A 14,486-nucleotide genomic window follows, 5' to 3' on the forward strand; every position below is an offset into this window, starting at 1 on the left:
TTAAAAAAAGTCGAGTGAGATGGGGAGAGCAGCGCCGGAGACGGGGAGAGCTGAGGCGGGAACGAGGTGAGCAGTGCTGGAAGATGTCACAGCCGTCGCTCACAGCAGCGTCCTCCCGGCTCCAGCAAGCGAGACCTCTCTGTGAGAGAAGAAGAGACGGGGAGCGGCGGCGGCTGTGACAGGGGGGACGGGGAGCGGCGGCTGTGACAGGGAGGACGGAGCGGCGACTGTGACAGGGGGGACAGAGCGGCGGATGTGACAGGGAAGATGGAGCGGCGGCTGTGACAGGGGGGGATGGAGCGGCGGCTGTGAGAGAGGAGGGACTGGGGGGGAGATCCGCGAGCAGACGGGGGAGAGCAGCGCTACAGCAGCGGCTAAATAGCCGCTGCTGTAGCGCTACCCTCCGCCGTCTGCCCGTGGCTCTCCCCTCGCGCATCTCAATTTTGACTTTTTTAAAAGTCGAATTGAGATGACATTGAATAGCCCAGGTCGGATCCATTCCGACAAATGAATATCGGAATTGATCCGACTTCAATTGACTATACCCCTATCCTTAAGCTGACTTTACAAAGATGCTAGATTAGTCCTCAGTTATAAGTCAAGTTTATTTTTTTAACTTGAAGAATTTTTTGTTATTCACTTATTTGTGTTACAAAAACAAAGACATCACATATATATGGTTTAAGAAGAACAAATATACAACATGGACGTCAAATATAAGTAGATTTGATACCCCCACAGCTAATGCTTTACCCTAATAACACCAAAAGAGTAATATGGTTTTGTGCAGAATATTTGATTACATCTCTTTCCAGCAGTTCTTGTTTCAAGTCACAAAAGTTATAATGCAGCTTCCCAGCATTTCATTCGTAAAATAAACAGAAATCTTTTAATAAACCATGGTTCATTCTGCAGAAGTTTAGGACCTTGTGAATATGAAGCTTGATTAAACTGTGGTCCAAACTGGTGCAATCTTTTTTACTTTTAGTAGTGGTACACAGGACGCAGCCCTTCAAATGTCCATGGTGACCCACAGCTATGATGATTTCTTTGGAATCCATAATTGTCCATACAGACAAATGATACAGGAGGATACCTGTTTGATGTACTGACGCCATGGTGAAGAGGAAGGGACAGTGGCTGTATCGCCATGGAGACAGGAAGTGATGTGCCATCTAAACTGGTAATGTCAGCATTTAATGAAAAATCGGCAGGAAACATAGTATTGCTTGTAAAAGGAGGTGGTGGAGAAACAGTGGAATGTCCTGCAATAAAGCGTAGAAATATGTAATTCATAGAGCATATGTACCATTGGGTTTACTAGAAGGCAAGATACCAACATTAGTAAAAGAGACTTAAATTGCATTAACTAACACAACCTGCATAATTTAGCAAAATACCATGAATGCCAGCTAGTCAACTAAAATTGATTGGACACACCACTGCATGTTTAAAACTGATACCATAAATGAGGGGGAGATTTATCAAACCTAAAGAGGACAAATGGAGATGTTGTCCATAGCAACTAATCATTTACATATCTAGTATTCTATAAATAGCTAGAACCTGAATGGTTGCTATAGGCATGTTATGCCTGCAGACATTCTGGCTGCCCTCTTCGGGTGTGATGACTCGAACATCGAACCCCCCCAGACCGCAAACATGTGGCTACTGAGGGGTGGGGGATGTTTCTTAGGTGTGGGGGGTTGCAGGCAGGTGGTGTCTGGCCCGGGAGACTTGCCCTCTTTTCCAGAAGGCAGAGAGTGCCTGCTAATTTTCAGGAGCCTCCTGGCCCTTCTGGGAGAGTAGGCAACTATGCTACATTTTAAAAGGTGTGTTAAATCTCCACCTGAGTCCCGATGAATAGTCAAAAATGGGTTGGTATCGACATACCGTCACCCGTCACCCTGGCGGTCAGAATCCCGACTGCGGGATGCCGGCAGCAGGGTGAGCGCAAAAGAGCCTCTTGCGGGCTCGCCAAGCTGTGGGCACGGTGGCGCGCAACGCTATTTATTCTCCCTCCAGGGGTGTCGTGGACACCCCAAGAGGGAGAATAGGTGTCAGTATCCCGGCGGTCGGGATACCGACGCCGGTAAGCTGAGCGCTGGGATCCCGACAGCCGGGATATTGAATGCATCCTGTCAAAAATAGTTCAATAGATAGGGAATGATCCTGCACAGGATCAGATTGTATCTCAGTGTAATTGGCAAATTACCAGTGTATACAATACAAACAATACATTTGTCTAATTGTATTTGACAGCTGGTGGTGCTCCTAGGAATTGAATACTACGTATGTACTCAAAAACCAAAATTAGCCTAGGCTAATAAAGAAAGTGATTCCTTTTTGGGGCACTCTTGTATATATAGGTGTAGAAATGATTATACATTTAAAACATATATTTTATTTAACTTTTTAACTCTATATTTGGCATTGAGGTGCAATTAATCTTAAAGACAAAAAATATGCCAGTAGCAAAAATGATATTTTAGAAATTACTTTTCCAATGAGGTCAGAAGATAGAGGGGTCCATGTACTTAGTCGCGGAGAGTGCTAAAGTGGACAGAGACAAAGTGCCGGCCCCTACCTCACAATGCCAGAGATAAAGTTCCAGTCGTCAGCGGCATTCTCCGTCGGACTTGCATGCAGGTCCCATGTGCGACACCGCCAGCAAGGGCCATGCTGCCGAATGTGCATGGGTAGAATGGCCATTACATGGAACTTATGATCCTGTGGGATTCTTGTATTTCATATGTAGCTTCTGTATTCTGTATCTAGTGTGCTTTTTATTTGTTATTATGTAATTATCTATTATGGGTTGCGTTTATATGTATTGCCCCTCCCATTTAAACGTATGCAGTGTGCTTAAGAAGGCTTCTTTGCCTGATACATATGGCAGTGGTTCCCAAACTTTTTTTGAATCACCCTAGAGTATTTAAAAAAATTGTCACAGAGGCCAAAAATTTCCTATTGAGAAATTTAGAATGAAATATTAAATTAAGTAAATTGTGTTTATATGTCATCCTTAGGTTCAATTGTGTGGTGAGGGACATTATTTGCTTCTGTTTGTCCACATATGTTATGATTGGCAGCCACCAGAAATGGTTTGCTGATTACATTGACCATAAATAATTTGAATTGGTCCTGAACCACCAACCCAGGGCACCTCTGCAAGTGTCCTGAGGCACCCCAGGGTGCCACGGCACACAGTTTGAGAACCACTGACATATGGGGCAGGATGGACAATCCAGGAACTGAGGATTCTGTGGGTATCTATTATTTCTCTGACGTCCTAAGTGGATGCTGGGGACTCCGTCAGGACCATGGGGATTAGCGGCTCCGCAGGAGACAGGGCACAAAAGTAAAAGCCTTAGGATCAGGTGGTGTGCACTGGCTCCTCCCCCTATGACCCTCCTCCAAGCCTCAGTTAGATTTTTGTGCCCGGCCGAGAAGGGTGCAATCTAGGTGGCTCTCCTAAAGAGCTGCTTAGAGTAAAAGTTTTGTTAGTTTTTATTTTCAGTGAGTCCTGCTGGCAACAGGCTCACTGCTACGAGGGACTTAGGGGAGAAGAAGTGAACTCACCTGCGTGCAGGATGGATTGGCTTCTTAGGCTACTGGACACCATTAGCTCCAGAGGGATCGAACACAGGCCCAGCCATGGAGTCCGGTCCCAGAGCCGCGCCGCCGACCCCCTTGCAGATGCCGAAGAGTGAAGAGGTCCAGAAACCGGCGGCAGAAGACTTTTCAGTCTTCATGAGGTAGCGCACAGCACTGCAGCTGTGCGCCATTGTTGTCAGCACACTTCACACCAGCGGTCACTGAGGGTGCAGGGCGCTGGGGGGGGCGCCCTGGGCAGCAATGAAATACCTATACTGGCTAAAAGATACATCACATATAGCCCCTGGGGCTATATGGATGTATTTAACCCCTGCCAGGTCTCAGAAAAACGGGAGAAGAAGCCCGCCGAAAAGGGGGCGGGGCCTATTCTCCTCAGCACACAGCGCCATTTTCCCTCACAGAAATGCTGGTGGGAAGGCTCCCAGGCTCTCCCCTGCACTGCACTACAGAAACAGGGTTAAAACAGAGAGGGGGGGCACTTATTTGGCGATATGATTATATATATTAAGATGCTATAAGGGAAAAACACTTATATAAAGGTTGTCCCTGTATAATTATAGCGTTTTGGTGTGTGCTGGCAAACTCTCCCTCTGTCTCCCCAAAGGGCTAGTGGGGTCCTGTCCTCTATCAAAGCATTCCCTGTGTGTGTGCTGTGTGTCGGTACGTGTGTGTCGACATGTATGAGGACGATGTTGGTGAGGAGGCGGAGCAATTGCCTGTAATGGTGATGTCACTCTCTAGGGAGTCAACACCGGAATGGATGGCTTATTTAGGGAATTACGTGATAATGTCAACACGCTGCAAGGTCGGTTGACGACATGAGACGGCCGGCAAACCAATTAGTACCTGTCCAGGCGTCTCAAACACCGTCAGGGGCTTTAAAACGCCCATTTACCTCAGTCGGTCGACACGGACACTGACTCCAGTGTCGACGGTGAAGAAACAAACGTATTTTCCATTTGGGCCACACGTTACATGTTAAGGGCAATGAAGGAGGTGTTACATATTTCTGATACTACAAGTACCACAAAAGAGGGTATTATGTGGGGTGTGAAAAAACTACCTGTAGTTTTTCCTGAATCAGATAAATTAAATGAAGTGTGTGATGATGCGTGGGTTTTCCCCGATAGAAAATTATTGGCGTTATACCCTTTCCCGCCAGTAGTTAGGGCGCGTTGGGAAACACCCCTTAGGGTGGATAAGGCGCTCACACGCTTATCAAAACAAGTGGCGTTACCGTCTCCAGATACGGCCGCCCTCAAGGAGCCAGCTGATAGGAGGCTGGAAAATATCATAAAAAGTATATACACACATACTGGTGTTATACTGCGACCAGCGATCGCCTCAGCCTGGATGTGCAGCGCTGGGGTGGCTTGGTCGGATTCCCTGACTGAAAATATTGATACCCTTGACAGGGACAGTATTTTATTGACTATAGAGCATTTAAAGGATGCATTTCTATATATGCGAGATGCACAGAGGGATATTTGCACTCTGGCATCAAGAGTAAGTGCGATGTCCATATCTGCCAGAAGATGTTTATGGACACGACAATGGTCAGGTGATGCAGATTCCAAACGGCACATGGAAGTATTGCCGTATAAAGGGGAGGAGTTATTTGGGGTCGGTCCATCGGACCTGGTGGCCACGGCAACAGCTGGAAAATCCACCTTTTTTACCCCAAGTCACATCTCAGCAGAAAAAGACACCGTCTTTTCAGCCTCAGTCCTTTCGTTCCCATAAGGGCAAGCAGGCAAAAGGCCAGTCATATCTGCCCAGGGATAGAGGAAAGGGAAGAAGACTGCAGCAGGCAGCCCATTCCCAGGAACAGAAGCCTCCACCGCTTTTGCCAAGTCCTCAGCATGACGCTGGGGCCGTACAAGCGGACTCAGGTGCGGTGGGGGGTCGTCTCAAGAGTTTCAGCGCGCAGTGGGCTCACTCGCAAGTGGACCCCTGGATCCTACAAGTAGTATCCCAGGGGTACAGATTGGAGATTCGAGACGTCTCCCCCTCGCAGGTTCCTGAAGTCTGCTTTACCAACGTCTCCCTCCGACAGGGAGGCAGTATTGGAAACAATTCACAAGCTGTATTCCCAGCAGGTGATAATCAAAGTACCCCTCCTACAACAAGGAAAGGGGTATTATTCCACACTATATTGTGGTACTGAAGCCAGACGGCTCGGTGAGACCTATTCTAAATCTGAAATATTTGAACACTTACATACAAAGGTTCAAATTAAGATGGAGTCACTCAGAGCAGTGATAGCGAACCAGGAAGAAGGGGACTATATGGTGTCCCTGGACATCAAGGATGCTTACCTCCATGTCCCAATTTGCCCTTCTCACCAAGGGTACCTCAGGTTCGTGGTACAAAACTGTCACTATCAGTTTCAGACGCTGCCGTTTGGATTGTCCACGGCACCCCGGGTCTTTACCAAGGTAATGGCCGAAATGATGATTCTTCTTCAAAGAAAAGGCGTCTTAATTATCCCTTACTTGGACGATCTCCTGATAAGGGCAAGGTCCAGAGAACAGTTGGAGGTCGGAGTAGCACTATCTTAAGTAGTTCTACGACAGCACGGGTGGATTCTAAATATTCCAAAATCGCAGCTGTCTCCGACGACACGTCTGCTGTTCCTAGGGATGATTCTGGACACAGTCCAGAAAAAGGTGTTTCTCCCGGAGGAGAAAGCCAGGGAGTTATCCGAGCTAGTCAGGAACCTCCTAAAACCAGGAAAAGTGTCAGTGCATCATTGCACAAGGGTCCTGGGAAAAATGGTGGCTTCTTACGAAGCGATTCCATTCGGCAGATTTCACGCAAGAACTTTTCAGTGGGATCTGCTGGAAAAATGGTCCGGATCGCATCTTCAGATGCATCAGCGGATAACCCTGTCTCCAAGGACAAGGGTGTCTCTTCTGTGGTGGCTGCAGAGTGCTCATCTACTAAAGGGCCACAGATTCGGCATTCAGGACTGGGTCCTGGTGACCACGGATGCCAGCCTGAAAGGCTGGGGAGCAGTCACACAAGGAAAAAATTTCCAGGGAGTGTGATCAAGTCTGGAGACTTCTCTCCACATAAATATACTGGAGCTAAGAGCAATTTACAATGCTCTAAGCTTAGCAAGACCTCTGCTTCAAGGTCAGCCGGTATTGATCCAGTGGGACAACATCACGGCAGTCGCCCACGTAAACAGACAGGGCGGCACAAGAAGCAGGAGGGCAATGGCAGAAACTGCAAGGATTCTTCGCTGGGCGGAAAATCATGTGATAGCACTGTCAGCAGTGTTCATTCCGGGAGTGGACAACTGGGAAGCAGACTTCCTCAGCACGACCTCCACCCGGGAGAGTGGGGACTTCATCGGGAAGTCTTCCACATGATTGTGAACCGTTGGGAAAGACCAAAGGTGGACATGATGGCGTCCCGCCTGAACAAAAAAACTGGACAGGTATTGCGCCAGGTCAAGAGACCCTCAGGCAATAGCTGTGGACGTTCTGGTAACACCGTGGGTGTACCAGTCGGTGTATGTGTTCCCTCCTCTGCTTCTCATACCTAAGGTACTGAGAATTATAAGACGTAGAGGAGTAAGAACTATACTCGGGCTCCGGATTGGCCAAGAAGGACTTGGTACCCGGAACTTCAAGAGATGCTCAGAGGACTCATGGCCTCTGCCGCTAAGAAGGGACTTGCTTCAGCAAGTACCATGTCTGTTCCAAGACTTACCGCGGCTGCGTTTGACGGCATGGCGGTTGAACGCCGGATCCTAAGGGAAAAAGGCATTCCGGAAGAGGTCATTCCTACCCTGGTCAAAGCCAGGAAGGAGGTGACCGCACAACATTATCACCACATGTGGCGAAAATATGTTGCGTGGTGTGAGGCCAGGAAGGCCCCACGAAGAAATTTCAACTCGGTCGATTCCTGCATTTCCTGAAAACAGGAGTGTCTATGGGCCTCAAATTGGGGTCCATTAAGGTTCAAATTTCGGCCCTGTCGATTTTCTTCCAGAAAGAATTGGCTTCAGTTCCTGAAGTCCAGAAGTTTGTCAAGGGAGTACTGCATATACAACCCCCTTTTGTGCCTCCAGTGGCACTGTGGGATCTCAACGTAGTTCTGGGATTCCTCAAATCACATTGGTTTAAACCGCTCAAATCTGTGGATTTGAAATATCTCACATGGAAAGTGACCATGATGTTGGCCCTGGCCTCGGCCAGGCGAGTGTCAGAATTGGCGGCTTTGTCTCACAAAAGCCCATATCTGATTGTCCATTCGGACAGGGCAGAGCTGCGGACTCGTCCCCAGTTTCTCCCTAAGGTGGTGTCAGCGTTTCACCTGAACCAGCTTATTGTGGTACCTGCGGCTACTAGGGACTTGGAGGACTCCAAGTTGCTAGATGTTGTCAGGGCCCTGAAAATATAGGTTTCCAGGACGGCTGGAGTCAGGAAAACTGGCTTGCTGTTATCCTGTATGCACCCAAAAAACTGGGTGCTCTTGCTTCTAAGCAGACGATTGCTAGTTGGATGTGTAGTACAATTCAGCTTGCACATTCTGTGGCAGGCCTGCCACAGCCAAAATATGTAAATGCCCATTCCACAAGGAAGGTGGGCTCATCTTGGGCGGCTGCCCGAGGGGTCTCGGCTTTACAACTTTGCCGAGCTGCTACTTGGTCAGGGGCACACCCTGGCTGAGGAGGACCTGGAGTTCTCTCACTCGGTGCTGCAGAGTCATCCGCACTCTCCCGCCCGTTTGGGAGCTTTGGTATAATCCCCATGGTCCTGACGGAGTCCCCAGCATCCACTTAGGACGTCAGAGAAAATAAGAATTTACTTACCGATAATTCTATTTCTCGTAGTCCGTAGTGGATGCTGGGCGCCCATCCCAAGTGCGGATTGTCTGCAATACTTGTACATAGTTATTGTTACAAAAATCGGGTTATTATTGTTGTGAGCCATCTTTTCAGAGGCTCCGCTGTTATCATGCTGTTAACCGGGTTCAGATCACAGGTTGTACAGTGTGATTGGTGTGGCTGGTATGAGTCTTACCCGGGATTCAAAATCCTTCCTTATTGTGTACGCTCGTCCGGGCACAGTATCCTAACTGAGGCTTGGAGGAGGGTCATAGGGGGAGGAGCCAGTGCACACCACCTGATCCTAAAGCTTTTACTTTTGTGCCCTGTCTCCTGCGGAGCCGCTAATCCCCATGGTCCTGACGGAGTCCCCAGCATCCACTACGGACTACGAGAAATAGAATTATCGGTAAGTAAATTCTTATTTTTCTATCTCACTGTAAGCTACTGTATGTAGTGTACCCAAGTTGGCTTCCTTGACTAATACGTTTGTTGGTAGTATGAACAAGCCATCAAATGGATAATTCTGTGGTTATCATGTTGTATATCAACTAAATAAATAACCCAATCAGCCAGATACTTATCCTGTGTATTTTCATCACGGCACAACCCTTACTTGTTGAAGCCTCTTCTCCTTGGAATAGCTGGGAAGCGTTGGGATGAAATTTATAAGATGAGATTCTATCTAATCCATAGGGCGCAATATCCACCACTGGCTGCCTCTGTGTAACAGCAGAAATAAACAATTATTTAACAAAAGTTAGTGAAATATCTGCAGTTATTTTCTGTGATGTAAAACAATATACCCCCTGTAATACTGTTCACTATTAAATTATAAATACATTGTAGTATTGTTTGGAATGGTTAGTCAAGTACTCAGCTACTACAAATCATTTCTCAACGGTGAATATTGTTTCTCTATAGCCTCATGCTAGATGTTTATTAGGGAAATAATCCAAGGCTACAAAAAAAAACACTTTTTTATTTTGAAATGCGAACATGTACACATATTATTAATATCTAAGAAAGTTCACTAAAGAAAAAAAAAATCAATCTTTATTACTAGAAAATATCAAACAGAAACACCAGTGTCAATTATCACTTACACTTACATTTTAAAGTATATATAGGTAGGTAAGGTTATTCCTTTAATTTAGAAAGTTAACTGCGCTCACCAGGACTGGTAAAGGACATGAGGTGCTGCTATACAAAAAAGGTGTCATAGCTTTTAGTTAATTGATACAGTGGAGTGTGGTAGAGCCCACTCCATTGCAAGGTTATTCCTTTGGCAATTGTTATTGTAATGCCACTACCTAGAAAGGCACTCTGGATGTATGGCCAGTATTACCTGTGGTGAGAGACACTTGCTCAGCATCGAAGAATTAAATGGGGTAAGTCCAAAATGTGGCACTAGTAATTCCTGCCTTGAACCTGTAAAGAGAGGAGACAACTAATAATTGCTATAACAAACATCGCATTTTATTCTCTATAATAAAACAAATCATCACCTGTATTAAACAATTCATCTCTCTCTGTAAATATAATATTAGTGGCTCAAAGGGTGAGATGTATAGAAGCCTATGGTGTGTTTTTTTGTTTTGTTCGTAAAAAGTCCCAGAAGGGGACTCCCTGGTATGCATGCGATACACAATACTTCCTACCCACAATGCTTTTTTATCTTGCTTTTATAACATAAAATGTATACAGTTATTTATTACAAGATAGTCCTACATCTCATAATACATGTTTACCTCATATTTATGCTACTGTATGTGTGAGGAACGGGGGTTTCTGTTAAGTGCGAAATTAGGCGGGTTCTTTTATTGCTAAAGTGACTACTACTCTGGTTAGTATACTTTATCTTGCATGAAATCACTGTGCCATGCTTAGATCAGTGAATGCACTCATATGTGGATTTGCGGGATTATGACACTTATGCCAGCCTGTACCTGGAGGATCCTGGAGGTAAGGGGTGCTCTTACATAGACCAAGAATAGTAAGCATATATGGGAGACACTGAAACAAAATAAACTTAAGAAAGCCTTCATTAGCCATGGGATAGTATTATCTCATGTGGAGATGCACCCCTGAGAGTTTATATATACACAGTGCATGAACTGTGTCTGTTTAAAATAGTATGGCATACCGGTACTTCAAACACTGAACTTTATTTTTTGAATACTGGACTGCTTTAAAACCACTTGCCTGGTGGCGGTGTGGGCTAACAGCCAAATTAGGTGGCAGCAGAATTGCATAGCATTTTAAAGTAGTAAAGTAGTGACTGGTCACTACTTTAAATTTTGCATTTTAAAGTAGTAACTAGAGTTGCCCCGAGTGGCTGAGCTCCATTGCTGGAGACTTCTTGTTCGCTGCTTGTGCCAGGTGCCACAGTCCCGATTTGGTAGCACTGGACCTGGTGATGCCATTGCCCTATTGGCTATAGAGGACTTCCACTCCTGCTGGTCCATAGTTGACAACTTCCTGGCTGCTGTCTCCGGGAGAGAGCAGTCAGGTCGGCTCAGCTGTGGGTGCGAGTGGGGGTGTGATGCATCACAGGGAGCGGGGGTGGAAGCGTTGCACTATAAAGGAGGCGGGACAATGCTGAGATTATCGGCATTATACAGTGAGGGCGTGGCCATGATGATGCAATTTAGTGAGAATTGCGTAATTAGCTGCCCAGACAGCCCACTTTATTTTCTAAGTGGGTAGCCAGGCAGGGGGTGCCTCTGGAATTAGTAGACTTGCCTTTTCTTCCGGGGGGCCAGGAAGGCCTCCCAATTTTTGGGAGCTTCCTGGCCATTCCGGGACAGTAGGTAAATATGTGCTGGACCCCCTCTGCGGTCACAGAGCTGGCGATCCTTGGATGATACAGTTGGTAGATGCAGCAGACTCTGTCTCCATTCTCCCCACTGCCTGTCTCCCTGAGACCTTCCTCCCTACATACTGTAGTTTGGCTGTCCTACATTCATTGCTCTGCTGAGTACCTGGGGCACTTTGGGCTCTACATTATTGAAACTGAGAGCTGTTGGAGGCCTTCTGTGAGGGCAATCTTACTGGGTGAGTCACCACCATCGCCATGTTGCTTTTCTTTGCACTGCCAGGCATCTGTTTCCCTGCACAACAGCTTTACTTTTTCCTGCAATACCCTGTTAAGGAGCTCTGGGGTTGTGATTGCCCCCCGACTTTTCTCTGAAAGTTGCTTTCCTGACTCTTTTTGTTTTCTGCAAATAACTTTTATTTTGCGTTATTGGCACTAATTATTACATTGTGTTTCCACTAGAGGGTCTCAGCTCCTCATTATTTCCAACCAAGGGTAACCATCTGATATTCTGCACCATATATTGCTATTTCTACATAGCTCACAGTGGTTATATATAGGGTTCAGTATAAAATCCCGACTGTCGGGATCCCAACAATCAGAATCTCCACCTCGAGCGCAGTGTGTCCCCTCACAGGCTCGCAGCGCTCGCCATGCTTCGGGCAAAGGTCATTGCATTAATCTATTCTATCTCGGGTGGTGGCGTGGACGGCCCCCAAATGGGGATTCTGGGCGTTGTATTTCAACAGGTGTTGGGATTCCGTTGTCGGTATTTTGACCACTGGGATTCCGACAGTTGGGAAATTAACTCTGTCCTATATTTGTATATTATTTGATTGATGCCAGGCCAGGGGCGTTTTAAAGAAGTAGGGTACCCATGTGCACACTCCGGCAGGCCCCCTCCTCTCCATGTCACAGAATCCCAGTCTGCCTCACCACCACTGTCCTCTTAAGGACAAGCCCCGTTTTTCACCGCGTGCCTTTAGCCCTTGAAACAAAACACCCTGGAGTGAACAATAAATCCCTTAAAATTTTCCATACCCCTACTTTAAAATTCTCACTTTAACCACTGTAGTCACAGAATAGAAGGAAAAGAGTATCTTTCTCTTCTATCCTCCCCCTAGTGCCTAACCCTAAAACTAACACTAACCCTAAGACTCACTACCGGGATCCATCAGCATTGTGACCATTGGGATTCTGCTGTTAGGATTATGACTACACCTCTTACTAAATCTGTTGGCAGATCAGCGACAAGAAGCCGATGAAGGTCCTTCCTCGTCATATAACTTTGACAGAACACCACATCATTACTTCCCCTAAGGGTAGTCATTTAGTTACAGGCCTACTGAATCCCTGAGGTGAGATGGGTGGAAGTAAAAAGTGTATGCCTCGGTTCCTGAATACCTCAGACCCCATTTCTTACTAGTCCAGGGGCTGTCGGGTCTCGTCCATGGTGTGCGTTGATTGTCCATCGGCAGCTGGTTTTCACTGCTGCTGCAGCTATTGCAGGGATAGTGTCCCCTGGGTCCTGGTCAATGGCAGCTCTTTCTCCTTGTCCCAGCTGGTGTCTGTATACTGGTTGTTTCACCATTACCAACCCGGTGTCTAGCTACCAATTCACTTAGATCAGCCCAGTGTTCAGTTAACATCTCCCCAATCCTAGCCTGGTGTTCAGCCAAAATCCCATCAGTACCAGTCTGGTATTCAGCCAATACTCTGCCTAGTGCCCAAGAGCCTTCAGGCCCAATCCAGTGGTTAACTTCAGGCTTCTAGTATTTGTCCAGCTGTTTGTAACATTTTCTAAAGCATCACTCCGGAGTCCAGCACCAGTTCGGCACTATCCAGTATACTGCAGTCTCCTCCCACTATCCGGTGTCAACACGAAGGTCAGCCCCTAACTCCCACGGATTCCCTACTCTGCATCTATTTTTGCTTTAGCAGTAACTTTGACTCCTGCACATGCACAGAAACTTTATCAGGCCACCCAGTTTCCAGCACTCAATTTCATTGGCAGCTCAAAGCCCTGATACAAGTCCGGGAACACAAACAGAAACAGTCCAGATTGTGATAGGGTAGTGCAGAAAAGTTAGAAATGGATGTGGTAGAAGAATCCATCAGTAAATTGAATAGCCCAATTGTATTTGTGTCCAAAGATGACACAAGCATATGTTTCTGTAATGACTTCCACAAATTAAATGGGGTTGGCCAGTTTAATAGTTTTCTTATGCCTTGGGTTATTGAGTTAATCAAGAATCTAGCCAGCAGTCGTTACTTAACCACCCTTGAGCTTGCAAAATGGTTACGAGCAGATCCCATTTGCTCCCTCAGCTAGAGCCAAGATCGCCTTCTTGGAAGGACTATTTCAATACAAGGTCCTCCCATTTGTTTTACATGTGGCACTGTTTACAACAGGACAAGATCAAGCTCTTGTGACCCTATAGCACCTATGCTTTGGCTTACTTGGATGACATTGTCATCCATACCCAGTATTGGTAATCCCAAAGGTCAAGGTTTTACTAGCAATCTTACATGTTAATGTCTTAATCGCTAACTTGGACAATTGTAATAGATCACTTGCCACTTCATTGGATGCACACAGGGAGGTCAACATCATGGTGACCTCTTGGTCATTGTCTATTTAGCCATTTCAATTCTCAGTGGAGTACAGGCCATGGGTTCCACATAAAAATGCAGAAGCCCTCTCGAGAAAGCAGGCGCTGTCCGCAAACTTTATGACACCACTTGGCGATGCTAGAGGAAGCAGTATGTGTCAAAGGGAGCTCTGTTCCCTGGATTTCTAGTATTAATTGACAGACTGTGAGCTGTGGATATAAAACACACTGGCAGAGACACAGGTGGGGGAATCCGCTGTGTGCTTAGTTATTCGTTAATGCTTGGGTGGAGGAATTTGGGTGTGACTGGGTGGTCGGTGTCTAGCCAGCTACTCTATGTTGAGCAAGAGAAAGGGTCACAGGAATTTCTGGATACATGTTTTGCTGTTTGGTGCTGAACAAACGTGCTATTTTGCCATCCTGATAAATAATCAGAGGACTTGGTGTATATATATATATATATATATATATATATATATATATAATACATGTGATATATCACGTCTGAATATCATATGTGATACTGTATATCATGTATGAAAATCATCTTTTATTTTACATGTAATATCTTCCATATTCTTTTATCAATTGTTAAAAG

At 46.1% G+C, this 14,486-nt stretch overlaps 1 protein-coding gene across 1 annotated transcript in view; it reads right to left on the reverse strand.

Moving 5' to 3' along the window:
• Window positions 1–616: 616 nt before the first annotated feature.
• PAX4 (paired box 4) overlaps window positions 617–14,486 on the reverse strand; it is a 74,001-nt gene continuing 60,131 nt past the window's right edge. Inside the window, exons 5-7 of the mRNA XM_063930450.1 lie at window positions 9,807–9,889; window positions 9,075–9,180; window positions 617–1,265 (exon numbers count right to left, since the gene is read on the reverse strand). Of these exons, the coding sequence (XP_063786520.1) occupies window positions 985–1,265; window positions 9,075–9,180; window positions 9,807–9,889 (470 nt within the window). The 3' untranslated portion in view covers window positions 617–984. The remainder of the gene's footprint in view (window positions 1,266–9,074; window positions 9,181–9,806; window positions 9,890–14,486) is intronic.

The sequence above is a fragment of the Pseudophryne corroboree genome, chromosome 6 (assembly GCF_028390025.1).
Source record: "Pseudophryne corroboree isolate aPseCor3 chromosome 6, aPseCor3.hap2, whole genome shotgun sequence".
Taxonomy (NCBI): Eukaryota; Metazoa; Chordata; class Amphibia; order Anura; family Myobatrachidae; genus Pseudophryne; species Pseudophryne corroboree.